A 17,607-nucleotide genomic window follows, 5' to 3' on the forward strand; every position below is an offset into this window, starting at 1 on the left:
TGGGGAGCCATGGTATGGGACAGTCAACCCTAGCAGTGATAGGAGGACACACTGCCCCTGCTGGTGTGATGATGTGTGGGCCATGGTATAGTATAGTCACCCCTAGTAGTGATAGGAGGACACACTGCCCCCTGCTGGTGTGATGATGTGGGGGCCATGTCATACATAAGACAGTCAGTCACCCCTAGAAGAGGTTCCTGTTTCCACTCTATACACAGGAATTCCTGCTTCCCCTGAATATTTCTTAAAATGAGTACTGAAATTCTGTAACACTTTCCCTCCTATTTATTTCCAGATACCAAAACTCTGTTTTCCAGCTTTGCGGTTGTTTTTTTTTTTCACTAGTTTGGTCACAGCCGCGCGCCGTTCCAGACTACAGCTCCCGTCGTGCCCCGCGCGGGGGAGGAGTATCACGTGATCGGAGAGGAGGGTGGGTGGGTTCCACTCTAGTGTTGACGTCCTCCGCTGCCGGGTCCGCTTAGATGAGCCGGTTCCAGTGGGGGAGAAGCGGCTGGAGGATTGTACCACTCTGCCGGAGCGGGGGTGGACTCCGCCTGACTGCTGCTAGGTAGGTCCCTGCCTGTATATACACAGACAGACGTATTGTAATCAGGCATATTCTATGCAAATTAGCTTTATGGAATGGAGCTGTGCTAATTTGCATACTTCTTCCCCATAGTGCATTGCTGTATTACACCAGGGGGGTCTCCTTAATAACAAGCAGCAGTCCCCAACCCTAGAATTCTGGGTAATACAAGGAATTATGGGAATTTTTAAAGTGATACTCGCCCTAATGTATATGAGCGTAACCTATAGACTAGTAATCCATCATAATTTTTCCAGTTTTTGGGAATTTTACCCCTTTTTTCTGCGCCATTATGGGTGTTAAGATGATATGTCGCCCAAAAGTGAGCATGGGTGACCCTTAGGAGAACTAGGGTGACCCTCAGGAGAGCTTTGTGACCTTTTGGGGGGTCAGTAATCTATAGGTTATGGGGTCATATTGCAGTTAAACGGATAATCTCTGCTTATATCCAGTCTGTCATTCTCCATTCACTGACAGCAAGCAGAAATCTTCACAATATGGAAACATATGGCATATCCCTTTAAGGTAGCACTGAATAGCGCCTTTAAGGGCGCCTCCCCCCACACTGGTAGTCAAAAGGAAAATTTTTGTTTATGTCTTTGTTCAGATTGAACCTGATGAAGAATCTCTGAGTCCCGGGTTGTGACGATCTGCAGCCATGGACTTCCCGGTGTCGCCCCGCAGAGCAGCCGCCGCCCGCCGGGGGTTCTGTGCTCAGTACACACATCACCATCTGGTGGTCTTCGTCCTGACGTTTTTTAGGTGGGTGAAGCAATTGTTATGTTTGTTTTTACTAAAAAAAAAAGGAATTTTGATCCTCTGTTATTCCTCCTGGAAGTGTCAACTGGGCGTTAACAATCCTCAGACACTGGCAGCAGTGATTGGACAGGGACAATGTAAGTTTCTCTCACATTCTACTGACTGGGATCATTGTAATGTCCAATTGTGAAGTTAATTATGTAGTTCCAGGAGGAACAACAGAGGAACACTGATTGGTTTTAGCAGAGTAACGGGACACAACACAAGTTACTCTTACATTTTACGTGGACACTATGAAGTATTGATTGGTTATTGGTGTAATATTGGTTTGTAAAGTGCTACATTATTATTATTACTAGTAATATCCATCTGTTACTCCTCCTGGAAGAGACTATACACACATCACCATCAGGTTGTCTGCTTCCTGACGGTTTTTTAGGTGGGTGAAGCAATTGTTATGTTTGTTTTTACAAAAAAAAAAAAAACAACAACTTTGATACTCTGTTACTCCTCCTGGAAAAGTGTAGATAGATGGCCAACTGGGTGTTAACATTCCTCAGACATTCCATGAGTAGTGATTGGACAGGACTTAGCTTGGTACCATCTCTGTTAAGGTGCCAATTTAGTCATATAATTCCTGGAAGAATAACAGAGGGACAGCATAAAACGGTTACAAAATGATCCAGGTGTAGTATTTAGAGTCTGCAGGGACGTGTTCTGAATGACAAACAACTTTCATCCTCTGTTACTCCTCCTGGAAGAGTGTAGATAGATGGACAACTGGGCGTTAACATTCCTCAGACACTATTAGTAGTGATTGGGCGGGGCTTACAATCTCTGTTGACTTGTTAATCGGTTTATTTGTCCATTTAGTTATGTAATTCCTGGAAGAATAACAGAGGAACAGTATAAAACAGTTACAAAATGATCCAGGTGTAGTTTTTAGAGCCTGTAGGGATGTGTTCTGAGGTTTTTTTTAGGTGGGTGAAGCAATTGTTATGTTTGTTTTTACAAGACGGACAACTTGGATCCTCTGTTACTCCTCCTGGAAGAGTGTAGATAGATGGACAACTGGGCGTTAACATTCCTCAGACACTATTAGTAGTGATTGGACAGGGCTTAGGTTGGTACTATTTCTGTTGACTTGGGAATCGGTTAAGTTGTCAATTTAGTTTAGTAATTCCTGGAATAATAACAGAGGGACAGCATAAAACGGTTACAAAATGATCCAGGTGTAGTTTTTAGAGCCTGCAGGGGCGTGTCCTGTTGAGTAGGGCAATGGTAACGCCCACTTGACAACTTAGTCATCCATTTCCAGGAGGAATAATAAGGGACAGAATAAGATTTCAGTTGAGAATTGGTATCCAGATGTATAAGGGCACAAGGGGAATGGTAATGCCCAGTTGTCAAGTAGTTCCAGGAGGAATAACAGAGGAGCTTATTAACATTTGGAATCAGGATTGATCAGATGTTTGCATTGTGCTGCTGTTTTCCGGTGTGTGATGCCGGGAAGCGGCGTCCTGTAATACGATAATAGGGCGACTCTTCCTGGCAGCACCTGGACCGCATCCCAGACATCTGACCGAACAGGTTTATACAGGAGACACAGCTAGGATTGTATGATGACTATAGCGCCTCTCAGTGGTGGGATGTACACAACAGTACAGACATAGACGTGGGGGAGGGGCAGAGAAGTCGCTGACCAGTCACAGCGCCCAGGACCCCTGACCTGACAAGGAACATCAGACATGGAGACGGACTGAGAAGTGGAGAGCTAGGATTGTATGATGACTATAGCGCCTCTCAGTGGTGGGATGTACACAACAGTACAGACATAGACGTGGGGGAGGGGCAGAGAAGTCGCTGACCAGTCACAGCGCCCAGGACCCCTGACCTGACAAGGAACATCAGACATGGAGACGGACTGAGAAGTGGAGAGCTAGGATTGTATGGTGACTATAGCGCCTCTCAGTGGTGGGATGTACACAACAGTACAGATATAGACATGGGGGAGGGGCGGAGTAGTCGCTGACCTGTCACAGCGCCCATGACCCCTGACCTGACGAGGGGCATCAGAAATGGAGACGGGCTGAGAAGTGGAGAGCTAGGATTGTATGGTGACTATAGCGCCTCTCGGTGGTGGGATGTATACAACAGTACAGATATAGACATGGGGGAGGGGCGGAGTAGTCGCTGACCTTTCACAGCGCCCATGACCCCTGACCTGACGCGAGGCATCAGAAATGGAGATGGGCTGAGAAGTGGAGAGCTAGGATTGTATGATGAATATAGCGCCTCTCTGTGGTGGGATGTACACAACAGTACAGATATAGACATGTGGGAGGGGCAGAGAAGTCGCTGACCTGTCACAGCGCCCATGACCCCTGACCTGACGAGGGGCATCAGAAATGGAGATGGGCTGAGAAGTGGAGAGCTAGGATTGTATGGTGACTATAGCGCCTCTCAGTGGTAGGATGTATACAACAGTACAGATATAGACATAGGGGAGGGGCGGAGAAGTTGCTGACCAGTCACAGCGCCCATGTTGACCCCTGACCTACAAGAGGCATCAGCCCTGGACCATGGAGCAATGGAGTCTCTACATCTGCCCCCTTCCTCTCCCGCCATCCTGCTCATCTCCACCTCTCCTCCTCCCGCAGCTATGCCCTGCTCCACGCGTCCCGGAAGGCGTTCAGTAACGTGAAGGTCAGCATCAGCAACCAATGGACCCCCGCCGGCATCAACACCTCCCTGTATATTGTGGACCCCAACATGGTAAGGACCTGTGTGTATGTTGTTAGTAGAAGCAGGACTGTGAAAAATGGATTTATATTCTAGGATTGTACTGGAGGCGTGTCCTTACACTGCTGTGCTCTTAGCTCTCTGAGCTGCTCTGCAGTCTTTCCGTTTACTCCGTGTCACTGCTGTAGAATGCAACAGATGCTTGCCTCACCAGTTACTTAGGGGAGGAGCAATTTGTTGCAGAGAACTAAGAGCACAGCAGTGTGAGGACACGCCCCCAGCTGCAATACAGGAGTATAAGCAGTTAGGTTATAATACATTCAGACCCATCTATACATCAGATCATAAAATCTTGTAATTCACAATACTGGAGTGTGGGAAACTGTTACGTCCCTTTAAGATGTCCACCATATTGGATGTCACCCAGCTTTCCCAGTATCGGATCATCTCTGTATATTATATATCTGTCTATTTTTTTCAGACCTGGAACGGCAGCGACCTCTTTCCCGATCATGAGTCAGCCACCATCTTCCTGGGGTTACTGGACACCATATTCCTCTTCTCCTACGCCGTGGTGAGTCTTATTGTCAGGGTATGCTGGGAGTTGTAGTTCTTAAAGGGATGTTCATAGTATCGACATTTAGTACCTTAATCTACAAAATGTGAAAGCCCCTGGGATCGGGGAGAGGTCAAGTGTCTGAGATCCCAGCAATCAGCCCTAATGTATCAGTAAATCAAGTGTGTGGTTACCCTACAGCACTCCCACAGGTAAGATGAAGTATTACATTGTAATCAGTGTGTTGGGTCCTCCAGTAATTTTTAATTTTTTTTTTTGTGTGTGTTTGTGTACACAGGGTCTCTTCATCAGCGGGATCATCGGTGACCGCCTAAATATGCGCTATGTCCTCACTTTCGGCATGTGCTCCTCCGCAGTAACGGTACGTCCCACCACTGTAATCTCTGTGGCCTCTTATCAGCTTCTCGAGGTATCACTGACCTTCAGTCTCCTTTTCTAGTCTATGTGTACTTGTACTTGGATTATTTTAGGTTTTTTCCAGTAACAGCGCCACCTATATTTCAGTGGCCGGGTCTGGTACTGCAGTTTTTTGTATTTTTTGTTTGTTTTTTTTTAAAATAAAGTTGAATAAGGCTTAGCTGTTATACCGGATACAGCCACTGGATGAGTATGGCACTGTTTTGGGGGAGGTAGTTGACCCTTTTTGTCTACTGTCATGCAAACCCCTTTGAAGGAGATGTCTAAGCAGTGGGGGGAAAAAAGGACCCTTTATCCAGGATCCAGGTCCCAATGATCAAAGAAAGAATTCCTATTCCTGAGGGGAGGAACCATGTGTAATAAGAGGCAGAAAAATGGTGAATTGTCTTCCATGAACAGCGCCACGCATAAATTGTGGCAGTGTCTGGTACTGCATTTGAATTAAAAACTGCAGTACCACAGACTGCCACTGTATAAAGGTGGCGCTGTTCAACGGAGAGAGTCCACAGCACCACAGTATTTGTATGAGGCCTCAATTAAGAGACGCCAAAATGAGGGGCACATGTCTTTGTAGGACTAACCCTTAAAGGGGTTGTCTGATATTCCCCAAAAACACAAAAAAAATTTCAACGCCTTTGCAGAAATGACGCCATATTTTCCATTGGATGTAGCTAGTATTGCGGCTCAGTCTTATTCTCCTGCAGTACCGGACATGGCCACCGAATGAAAGTGGCGCTGTTCTAGGAAAATAAAATATCCCATACAATGGCTCTGATGGAGTAAGAAGTTATGGGATGTTATAAGTGTCATTTGAGGGCATCCCCTTTAATTTATTCAAGTGTTTATAGCACTGGGCAAGGCGGGGGCGGCCATAGTCATGTGCCCGGGGATCATACAGTCGGTTTCTCTTCCCTATAGAATGGAGAAGGAGGCTGTCAGGCACAAGATTTCCCAACGTCTTGCTCAATCTCCATTACGTTGCTTCATGCAGCTGAGGTTGACGACCAAGTATGACCTCCTTCCATAAGGGAAGCTACATCGAGAAGTTGTCACCTGGGTCTGGGCCTACACGTCACGTGACCTGGTGTCTCTCTCCTTGGTCTGGGCCTACACGTCACGTGACCTGGTGTCTCTCTCCTCGGTCTGGGCCTAGACATCACGTGACCTGGTGTCTCTCTCCTGGGTCTGGGCCTACGCGTCATGTGACCCGGTGTCTCACTCCTTGGTTTGGGCCTACACGTCACGTGACCCAGTGTCTCTCTCCTTGGTCTGGGCCTACGCGTCATGTGACCTAGTGTCTCACTCCTTGGTTTGGGCCTACACGTCACGTGACCTGGTGCCTCTCCTTGGTCTGGGCCTACATGTCATGTGACCTAGTGCCTCTCCTTGGTCTGGACCTTCACGTCATGTGACCTAGTGCCTCTCCTTGGTCTGGGCCTACACGTCATGTGACCTAGTGCCTCTCCTTGGTCTGGACCTTCACGTCATGTGACCTAGTGCCTCTCCTTGGTCTGGGTCTACACGTCATGTGACCTAGTGCCTCTCCTTGGTCTGGGCCTACATGTCACGTGACCCGGCGTCTCCTTTTCTATCTCTTGCAGATGTTTGTGTTCGGCACGGTCACCGAGTGGCTGCACTTCTACAACAAGATCTTCTACTGCTGCTTGTGGGTGGTCAATGGTCTCCTGCAGTCCACGGGGTGGCCCTGTGTGGTGGCCGTCATGGGGAACTGGTTTGGGAAATCAGGGTATGTATTGTGCTATGGTACTAAAGGGAAAGTGTCAGCAGGTTTGACCATACAGACTGTAGACGGTGTTAAGTATTGGGCTTGGAGAGCAGTTTAGCCGTACCTCACACTGCTGTGCTCTGTGAAGCTAAAATCCTGGAATATAAATCATTATACCACAGTCCTGCTGCTACTAACAACATACACAAAGGTCTGATTACACCTCTCTCCAGGGATAATGCATAAAACTGGCTGTATCTAGCTCAGAGCACAGCAGTGTGAGGACACGTCTCTTGTGCAATCCTGGAATATAAATCCTTATATCACAGTCCTGCTGCTACTAATAATATACACAAAGGTTTGATTACATCTCTTTCCAGGGCACAGAGCACAGCAGGGTGAGGTTGCACTTATTTTCTCTTATATCTCCCCCTCTAGCCGAGGAGTGGTATTTGGGTTGTGGAGCGCCTGTGCCTCTGTGGGGAATATTTTGGGGGCCTTCCTGGCATCTTCTGTCCTGCAGTACGGGTATGAGGTAAGTAGTCCCCCCCCCCTTCCTCATGCTTGTTAGGGGCCCTAGGGGGCTCCCTGCCACATTGTAGCACAGTGGTGCCATATGTGATGGGATTGTGCTTGTCTCCGCAGTACGCCTTCCTGGTGACGGCCTCGGTGCAGTTTGCCGGCGGGTGGGTGATCTTCTTTGGTCTGGTGACTACACCGAAAGAGCTGGGTAAGTAGGTGACTGTCCTGACTTTAGGTGTACAGGGCACCCTGCAGTGTCTCCCATCTACCATTTATATCCACAGGACTACCTGACGCCGGGGAGGAGGAGAACGAGAGCGCAGCTCAGGAGGAGGAGGCCAACCGGCCGCTCATGAGCGGGGACTACGAGGGCGACAGCGAGTCCAGTTACTCCATACAAGCCCCCGACAATGACAATCCCACCCAAGCCATCGGCTTCATACAGGCCTGCTGCCTGCCCGGAGTATTACTGGTGAGGAGTAGCCCAACATTACTGCCTGTATTACACTCCAGAGCTGAAATCATAATGTATGTACACAGTGACTGCACCACCTGCAGCAGAATAGTGAGTGCAGCTCTGGGGTATAATACAGGATGTAACTCAGGATCAATACAGGATAAGTAATGTCATGTATGTACACAGTGACTGCACCAGCAGCAGAATAGTGAGTGCAGCTCTGTGGTATAATACATGATGTAACTCGGGATCAGTACAGGATAAGTAATGTCATGTATGTACACAGTGACTGCACCAGCAGCAGAATAGTGAGTGCAGCTCTGGGGTATAATACAGGATGTAACTCAGGATCAGTACAGGATAAGTAATGTCATGTATGTACACAGTGACTGCACCAGCAGCAGAATAGTGAGTGCAGCTCTGGAGTATAATACAGGATTTAACTCAGGATCAGTACAGGATAAGTAATGTCATGTATGTACACAGTGACTGCACCAGCAGCAGAATAGTGAGTGCAGCTCTGGTGTATAATACTGGATGTAACTCAGGATCAGTACAGGATAAGTAATGTCATGTATGTACACAGTGACTGTACCAGCAGCAGAATAGTGAGTGCAGCTCTGGTGTATAATACTGGATGTAACTCAGGATCAGTACAGGATAAGTAATGTCATGTATGTACACAGTGACTGCACCAGCAGCAGAATAGTGAGTGCAGCTCTGGAGTATAATACAGGATGTAACTCAGGATCAGTACAGGATAAGTAATGTCATGTATGTACAGTGACTGCACCAGCAGCAGAATAGTGAGTGCAGCTCTGGGGTATAATACAGGATATAACTCAGGATCAGTACAGGATAAGTAATGTCATGTATGTACACAGTGACTGCACCAGCAGCAGAATAGTGAGTGCAGCTCTGGAGAATGAGTAATCTGTATTGGATGGGATAATATATAACCTTTGCTCCTAAGCAGATAAGTAACAGACTGTCCTTGTACGGGTCACATATATGGCAGTAGATATAATTACACAGTGTGATGTATATCTTTAGGGTTTGCAGGTTAGAAGTCCAGGTTTCCTGACATTCCTATATTTCCCCTTATTCTTTCAATGACCACCAGGTGGCAGCAGATAGCTTTCTCCAATAGGGATATACTGCCGTCTGTACTTACATTTTTGCTAATCTAGACTGTCCCTTTAAGTGACAATTGATCTTAAAGTGTATGATCTTGTCTGTGTGTGGTCCGCAGTATTCTCTGGCCTACGCCTGCCTGAAGTTGGTGAACTACTCCTTCTTCTTCTGGCTCCCTTTCTACCTCAGCATTAATTTCCACTGGAAGGAGGCGGAGGCCGACCAGCTGTCCATCTGGTACGACATCGGAGGGATCATTGGTGAGTCCCATGTGTGGTCTGTACCCCATAAGTGTGCACGTCCAGTACATTAGTCCCCAAAATGTGCTCACATATATCATAGAATCATTATATTACATTCATTGCAATACCAAATATGGCCACTGGACTGGAGTGGCGCTGTTGATCTTTTGTGATTACCGGTCTATGTGTACAGCTAATATGACCTTCTTGTCAGCCTTTTGGATTGTTTGGTCCGGTGTTGCCCCCCCCCCCCCCCTGTTGCTCCATACTCACACATGCCTGGTTTTTCCCTCTCTATCCTCCTGTAGGTGGCACTATCCAGGGATTAATCTCTGACCTGATGCAGAAGAGGTCCCCGGTGCTGGCCGTCAGTCTGGTGCTCGCTGTAGGCGCTCTGTTCGGATACAGCCGTGAGTAATTGCCACGCCTCCCCCCCCCCCCCTCAATATATCTCTGATGGGATTCACCAGTATCTCTTCTGCCCCCCACCCCAATTCTATATCCCCCCCCCACCCATTATTGTTGTGCTCCCTAGTAGCTCTGTTTTGAGATCTCTGTCCTACCCTTCAGTATATCTTCCATAACCCCCTCCCCAATCTTTGCTGCCCCTCCAATGTCTCCTCTTTACCCCAAATCTCTACTCCCCCCCCCCCCCCACTAATGTTTCTATACCCACAAAATTTCTGCCCTGCCCCACCCATGTCTCGTCTATACCCCCCAAGTATGTTCCCCCTGCAATATCCCATCTTTACCCCACAAACTCTCTGCTGCCCCATCAATGTCTTCTTGTCTATACCCCCATATCTCTGCTCCCCACCAGCATCTCTTCTATCCCCCCCCCCCAAAGTCTCTGCCACCCCCTCCAGTATCCTTTCTATAACCCCTAGTATCTCTTCTCCCCCCCTTAAAGGGGTTCTCCAGCCATAGAAAGTTAGGTCCTATCCATAGGATTTGGGGGGTTGAAGAGGAGATCCTGGAGGGGGGAGATAGCTACTTAAAGGGGTTCCACAGGATAGGCCCTAACTTGCTGATCAGTGGAGGTCTCACTGACGGGACCCCCATGGATCTTGATAATGGAAGTCCGTTGCACCCCCGTGGTGCTTGAGATGACGTGGCAAGCTTGGTCAGTACCATAGGGCTTGCCGGAGTGACCGGCTGCTCTCTGCATCACAAGCGCAATGGGGGTTCAACTGACCCCCATTGTCCAGATCTATGGTGGTCCCATCACTGAGACCCCCACTAATCAGCAAGTTGGGCCCTATACTATGTCCGTGGGAAAACCCCTTTAAGAAACAATTCCACGCCCCCTCCAAAATCTCTTCCCCCCCCCCCGCCCAAATCTCTGCTGCCCTTCCTGTAACTCTTAATCCCCCAAATCTCCGCTACCCCCCTCCAGTATGTCTCCTATACCCCCTAAGTCTCTGTCCCCCTCCCCCATTTCTTTCTGCCCCCTCCAGTATCTCCCCGTCTCCCTCATCTCTGTTTTCACTTCCCCTTTTTCATACTCTCTGCTCTGTCCCATTTCCCTCCCGTTCTCTCCCCAAAATCTCAGCTGTTCCCGGCTCCCTAACCCCTCGCTGCCCCCCATGACAAGGCGGTAGGTGGGTCCTGGTACAGACAAGGTTGTGGCCACCGATTCGCCTGTAATATGAATCGGACATCGTCTATTACTGTCTGGTATAGCCTGTTAGTGACTTGTATCGGGCCGTGTTCACACTGTCTGGTTATCTTCTCGTGTTTTTATTAGTTTCATACATTTTCCTCCACTACTTGATCAGGTTTTTATGTTTTCTCTATTCCCAGGGTCTCCGAACAGTAAGCTGATCAACGCCGTCCTCATGACGATCACTGGTAAGTTACATCTCGATCAGCCTCCATTTTTGTTTCAACGCAAGTCTTAGGTCATTAAAGGTGTTTTTTCACTACGGACAATCTCTGCCTATTAGCTGGGATGCAAAGCGATCGCCAGCAGGAAGTGAGTGATTTCCCTGCAGCTCCCCCGCAGGGGAAATTGGGTATTGCAGTCTGTTGTTGCTTCAATTGGACAGGGTGGTCATAGCTGATGTTGCGGGAATATGGGAAGGGGGGGGGTTATAGCTTCCCCACACAGGTCATTGCTGTATCCACATGTGTTTTTTTGTTTGTTTTTTTCCAAAGGGTTTTTCATCGGAGGTCCCTCCAATATGATCAGTTCGGCAATCTCTGCGGACCTCGGGCGCCAGGAGATGGTGAGAGGCAGCAGCGAGGCTCTGGCCACCGTCACCGGCATCGTGGATGGAACCGGCAGCGTTGGAGCCGCGTTGGGACAGGTACATACATGTGTCTAGGGGTGTAGTACTAGAGCACCTGCTGTGCCTTTTATAGTGTATCCTCACACTGCTGTGCCGTTGTAGTCTATCCTCACACTGCTGTGCCGTTGCAGTGTATCCTCACACTGCTGTGCCGTTGCAGTGTATCCTCACACTGCTGTGCCGTTGTAGTGTATCCTCACACTGCTGTGCCGTTGTAGTGTATCCTCACACTGCTGTGCTCTGTGTTCTGTCCTCACTCCCTCTTTTGACTTGCAGGTGCTGGTGTCTGTCATACAGGGCGGCCTGGGCTGGATGTGGGTCTTCTATTTCTTCATCCTTATGGTAAGGAATTTTTTATACATATATTTTAGATTTAGTTTTTTAATCTAAATTGCAGTATTTCAGTCACGTGACCACTTTGCCCATGGCCTTTAAATTGCACCTACCCCCTTAAAGGGTATCTGTGTATTCATACCTTTTGTGTATGTTTTTAGTAGCAGCAGGACAACCCAAATACCACTCCTTGCCTATAGGGGGAGATAGAACAGAAAATAAGTGCAACCTCACACTGCTGTGCTCTGTGCTCTTTGCAGCCAGTGTTTGGTATTGTCCTTATAGAGAGAGGTCTAATCTTCCCTTTGTGTAGATTGTTAGTAGCTGCAAGTCTCTGAAATAGGGATTTATATTCATGGATCGTACTAGAGGCGTGCCCTCACACTGCAGTGCTCTGTGTAGCCAGTGATGGGTATTGTCCCTGGAGAGATGTACAATCATACTTTTATGTATGTTGTTAGTAGCAGCAGGACTGTGAAATATGGATTCATATTCCAGGATACTACTGGGGGCGTGTTCTCACACTGCTGTGCTCTGTGCCACCAGTTTTAGGTATTGCTCTAGAGAGATGTGTAATCTTATCTCTTGTGTATGTTGTGTGGAGCAGCAGGACTGTGAAATATGGATATATATTCAATGGTTGTAACTTCTGGGGGCCGTGTATAGATTCATATTCCAGGATTAAACTGGGGGCGTGTTCTCACACTGCTGTGCTCTGTGCCACCAGTGTTGCTTATTGCTCTAGAGAGATGTGTAATGTTGTCTCATGTGTATGTTGTTCGGAGCAGCAGGACTGTGAAATATGGATATATATTCAATGGTTGTAACTTCTGGGGGCGTGTCCTCACACTGCTGTGCTCTTATTTCTCTGCATTGAGCCCCGCCTCTCCGCTAACTCTTGTTGTCTCTCCTCAGACCTTCCTGACCATCCTCTTTATCATTCCACTCATCGTCCGGGAGATGAGATCAGCGTGGAGGAACAGACGGACATCTCGGCTGGCCGGGTGACAACTACTTTCCATGACCGATGTCGATACCGATAAAAGAGGGGCGGAGTCCTTATTAAGGAAGTGAAGTCTAGTCCCGAGGAAAGCAAAAGAACGGGAGGGGATAAAACTTTGCGGATTATCTTTGTCGGTTGGGAAAACGGTTTATTGAGATGGTTCTTTGAAACGAAACAAAAAAAAAAACGAGACCGCACGTTTTTTTTTTGTTTTTTTTTTTATTTAATTCAGAATTTTAAAAAAACTCTATTTCTGGGGGGTGTGGCCTGACCGCTGTACACTACATGCAGCACAACTCTGACTTGATGATCAGTCAAATCAAACATTTTGTGCCTATAAACACTCAACTTATTTTTGAGGGGAAAAAAAAATCTAACAATTTTTTTTTTTTTCCTGAATGTTACAAAAATTAAAATTTTTTGAAACTTGAACGACTTTTGAAATTTTTACTGACAGTTTTATGCTGCATTTGCTCTGAAAAGAACAAACTCTCTCGCTGGCGCTTTATGTAGATGTTTACCTCCGGGTACGAGGTCCGGTCGGGTCTCTCACGTTGGGTTGGTCTGCGGGACCGACCTCCATATTTTTAAGTGTCTTGATGTCTTTTTGAAGTTGTATGTTGTGCCTTTTTTTTAATTTTTTTTTTTTATAAAGGGAAACCACCAGCAGGTGTGGCCATGCAGACTGCAAGTGTATGTTATTAGTAGTAGCAGCAGGACTGTGAATATGAATTTATACTATCTAGGCAGAATGCTTTCTGCAGAGTGTGTTGGGTATTCTCCCTAAAGACGTGTAATTTTAACTTTGTGCATGTTCTTAGTAGCAGCAGGACTGTGAAATATGGATTAAAATTTCAGGATTTTAGCTTCGCCAAGTGTGTCCTCACACTGCTCTCTATAGAGAGTGTTGGGTAAAGAGCACAGCAGTGTGAGGACACACTTTTCGAAGCTAAAATCCTGAAATATAAATTCATATTTCACAGTCCTGCTGCTACTTACAACATACACAAAGTTAAAATTAAACATCTCTAGGGAGAATACCCAACAGAGATGTCGAAATTTTCACTTTGTAAGTAAATCTGTTGATCTATTGATCGTGTTTTGAGTTGTAAGTAGCAACAGGACTGTGAAATATGGATTTATATTCCAGGATTGTAGAACTAAGGGCATGTCCTCACACTGCTGTGCTCTTATCTCTGCAATCTGTATTAGGTATTGTCCCTGGATAGGTGTATAATCATACCATAGGTTGTTAGTAGCAACAGGACCATGAAAAATGCATTTATATTCCAGGGTTGTAGCTTTCCTAAGTGCTGTGTGGGCGTGTCCTCACACTGCTGTGCTCTTAACACTGTTAATAATAATAATAATAATTAATAATAATTCTTTATATATAGCGCACACAGATTACGCAGCGCTGCACAGAGCTTTCCAAATTGGTCCCTGTCCCCAATGGGGCTCACAATCTAATCAACCTACCAGTATCTTTTGGAGTTCACCTATTCCCTCTGTACTAAGGGACTGCTGTACTATCCAACCAGAAGCTTGCTACATTTATTACTCAAAGCAAGAGCGAAAGGGCTGTGGAGCAGTTCTGTGCAGTATGAGGAGCTACAATACTTGAATATAAATTCATATTTCACAGTCCTGCTGCTACTAACAACACACAAAAATGTCTGATTACACATCTCTCCAGGGACAATACCTTACACTGACTGGAGAGAGCACAGCAGTGAAAGGACATGCCCCAGTAGAATCCTAGTATATAAATCCATTTATCACAGTCCTGCTGCTACTAACATCACACACAAAAAATGTCTGCTTACACATCTCTCCCGGGACAATACCTAACACTGACTGGAGAGAGCACAGAAGGTAAAGGACACCTAGTAGAGTCCTGATATCTAAATCCTTATATCACGTCCTGCTGCTACTAATATCACACCCAAAGGTCTGATTACACATTTCTCCAAGTACATTGCCTAACACTGTCTGTAGTTTTTTTTTTTTTTTTTGGGGGGGGGGGGTGGCAAAATCCTAACTGATCAAAAATAAAGAGCTCTTTGCCCCTGCTGACCTGGTAGAGCCCTACACCGCATGCTAATCTCTCTGAATCAGAAGTTAAAGGGGCAGATTTTAGCTGACTACCCGCCTCCTTCTCCACCCCCACTAATAACATTTTTTTTTTCAAAAGTTTACCTTGTTGGGCCTTTAACCTCATCTTTTTATTTATTTTTTTTTTCTTTCTTTGCACATAACAAATCTTAGCTTTACTACTAACAAATTTTTGAAAAAAAATTTTATGCTTTGTCTATAGGTAGAATTTTTTTTGTGTGTGTGTGTTTCTCTGCAGAGAAGCTGAGAGGTTTTATTACACCTTGCGCTTTTTGTCTTGTCGAAAATGTATAACTGACTGTAGACATGGGGTCTAGTTTGCACATCGCTGATTGGTGGGGCCGATTTTCCAGATTTAAAATTTAAAAAATTATTTTTGTTTTTTGTATGTTTTTTTTTTTTTAATCTGTTGATGATGTGTTTTAAGCTGCATGCGGACAATGATGACGGTCTATGTACTGTATATAGTTGGCCGATAAAGGGACTGTAGACTGTCACGGTCTTCCGTTATACATGGGATTATGTTTTGTTTTGGAAAGATTTAAATTTTTTTTCCCACTAAATTCATTAAAAAAAAATTATGAGAAATTTTGAAGGCGACTTTACAGGGCCCAGAGCCTTTGACTAGAACAGACCTTTCCCCACTTTATAAAAATTGCACAGCCCTCCACCTAAAGAAACAAAATTAAACAAACTGAGCCTGTTGAGTCTAGTGTAGGTTCCGCAGGGGCGGGGCATGATGTATTTACTGCCATTAGAATATCTGTTCTCCACCCCCGAGGTCTTGCACCAGACATAATATGATGAATTCGTTTTCTCTGAACAATTTTTTCACAAAACAAAAATCTGAGGGAGGAGGCCGGCTCTCCCTAACGATTTTTGGGAAATATTATGATGTTTTTAGTAAATAAATTATCAAAGATATTTGTTTGCTCCCCCCTTCTTTCCCATTGAAGTCATTGGGATGTAATAATATATCCAACGTTATTTCATTGGATAGTAAATCTTTCGAAAACCAGAAATGGGCACTTTTTGGGAGGCGGTGGGCGGTTTATATGATGTGTCATATTAGAGTTTTTTCCTGGTAAAGGCTTAATACGGTGGCCTCTGCTGTCCATAAAACTGCTGTGTATTGTACCTCAGTGTACTGACATTGTCTGTCTGCCAGGCCTATAGATTTATATGGACGTGGAAACGCTTCTACGACGTGTAGATTTGTAAAAAACTATCTTTTTACGCTTTTTATACGCAATTTCTATTGTTTGCTTGTGTATTTCATTAAAGGGATTCTGTCATGAATGACCTGCTGTATCATGTTAAAGTTTTTTTCAAAGGGGAGGGGCCTTTATGACACTGTTCTAAAACGACTCCTCATTGGCGACTGCTGCACAATAATTGCTGAGAGGCCACGCCTCTTCATATTTTTGCTCTATGTCCATTGGTCTGTGTGCCAGAAGCTTAAATGTGCTCCACCAATTGGATGGCATAGATGTTGTTGTTTTTTTTTTTTTGTTTTTTTTTAACTTTATTAAAGGGAATGGGATCGCATAGTTTTTAACTGTTTTTTGGACCAGTTTTTTGTCACAAATAATTTGATACAAGTATGACGGTGAAGCCACACCTATGCCACACCCACTTTTTTTTTTTTTTAATTTGGTGGATTTTATGCCACTTTCTGAGGTAAAATGTTTGCTAAATCTTTCCCAATGAGGATCTCTAGAACTAATAAAGTCTCATATTGGGGGGGGGGGACAGGTGAAGGGTAACATGAGAGAAGGATCAGACTACGCAATATTTGTATGTAGTCTGTTACCGGGGAGAAAAATAGGTCGGATCGTAGCAGAAAAAAAAATACTATTTGAGATTTGTAAAGTCCGTCCCCTAATTCTTACTTGAGTGTATGGATGATAATATGACTGTATGGGCCTGACTACATCGGGATTGTTTGTAGTCTGTTACCATGGAGATGTAGAAGATTTTATTAAATTTTTTTTTTTTATTAAAGCTGTTTTGTTTCTTATTTTGGGTTGCTGTGAGGTAGACTGAAGTCTCTTAAAGGCCATGTCCTCCTCACAATGTGGTCTTATCAGTAGGGATTGATCCGTAATACTCGGATTATAAACCGAAATCTTTGGGAATGCTTTATATCCTCTAAACACTAGTCTCATTTCAATCTCTGTGAACGTCCATGTCTGATATGTGATGTCTTATCACTCCCGCCTCGCCGCTGGCTTTGATTCCTGTACAATGTCTGAATAAAAATCATAAAATATTCACAAAAAAACTCAATAAAAATCTATTTTCTATACATCTCTTGTTCCGTGTTTGTTTCTTTCATTCTATCATAACACAAGATAATGATATGAGCGGGTATTTTTTCGTGTTTGTTTAGGTTTCTCTCGTCTCTAGTGTTCAGTCCCGGACCATTGTCACAGGAGAACAAAGGAATCGGGTTTTCGTCTTCGTAATGTAGTTCACCAGTCTCGCCAGTAGAGGGAGTATTATACTGACAGCCGAGACTTGGTGGCGCTAGTAGTGGATTATATAGCATGATATACACTAAATATTATAACGTAATAAAATATTATACAAATGTTTTATAGATGAGGACCCTTCTTTGAACTTTGCCCCTATAAACCAAACAACCCCTTTAACCTCAAACCTCTCCTGATATGTCAGAAAAAAACATAATCATTCTTTTCT

The 17,607-nt window shown here is 45.3% G+C and overlaps 1 protein-coding gene across 1 annotated transcript; it reads left to right on the top strand.

The window, feature by feature from the left end:
- The first annotated feature begins 412 nt into the window (after positions 1 to 412).
- SLC37A3 (solute carrier family 37 member 3) lies at positions 413 to 13,221 on the top strand. The gene is made up of 15 exons (XM_072145260.1): positions 413 to 568; positions 1,194 to 1,348; positions 4,006 to 4,120; positions 4,569 to 4,661; positions 4,942 to 5,025; positions 6,683 to 6,828; positions 7,246 to 7,342; positions 7,453 to 7,537; positions 7,614 to 7,801; positions 9,039 to 9,180; positions 9,471 to 9,572; positions 10,966 to 11,013; positions 11,320 to 11,471; positions 11,730 to 11,795; positions 12,702 to 13,221. The coding sequence occupies exons 2-15, from the start codon at positions 1,245 to 1,247 to the stop codon at positions 12,792 to 12,794; spliced, it is 1,515 nt and encodes a 504-aa protein (XP_072001361.1). The 5' UTR covers positions 413 to 568; positions 1,194 to 1,244; the 3' UTR covers positions 12,795 to 13,221.
- Positions 13,222 to 17,607: the final 4,386 nt, after the last annotated feature.

This window comes from Engystomops pustulosus, chromosome 4, assembly GCF_040894005.1.
Source record: "Engystomops pustulosus chromosome 4, aEngPut4.maternal, whole genome shotgun sequence".
In the NCBI taxonomy this organism is placed as follows: Eukaryota; Metazoa; Chordata; class Amphibia; order Anura; family Leptodactylidae; genus Engystomops; species Engystomops pustulosus.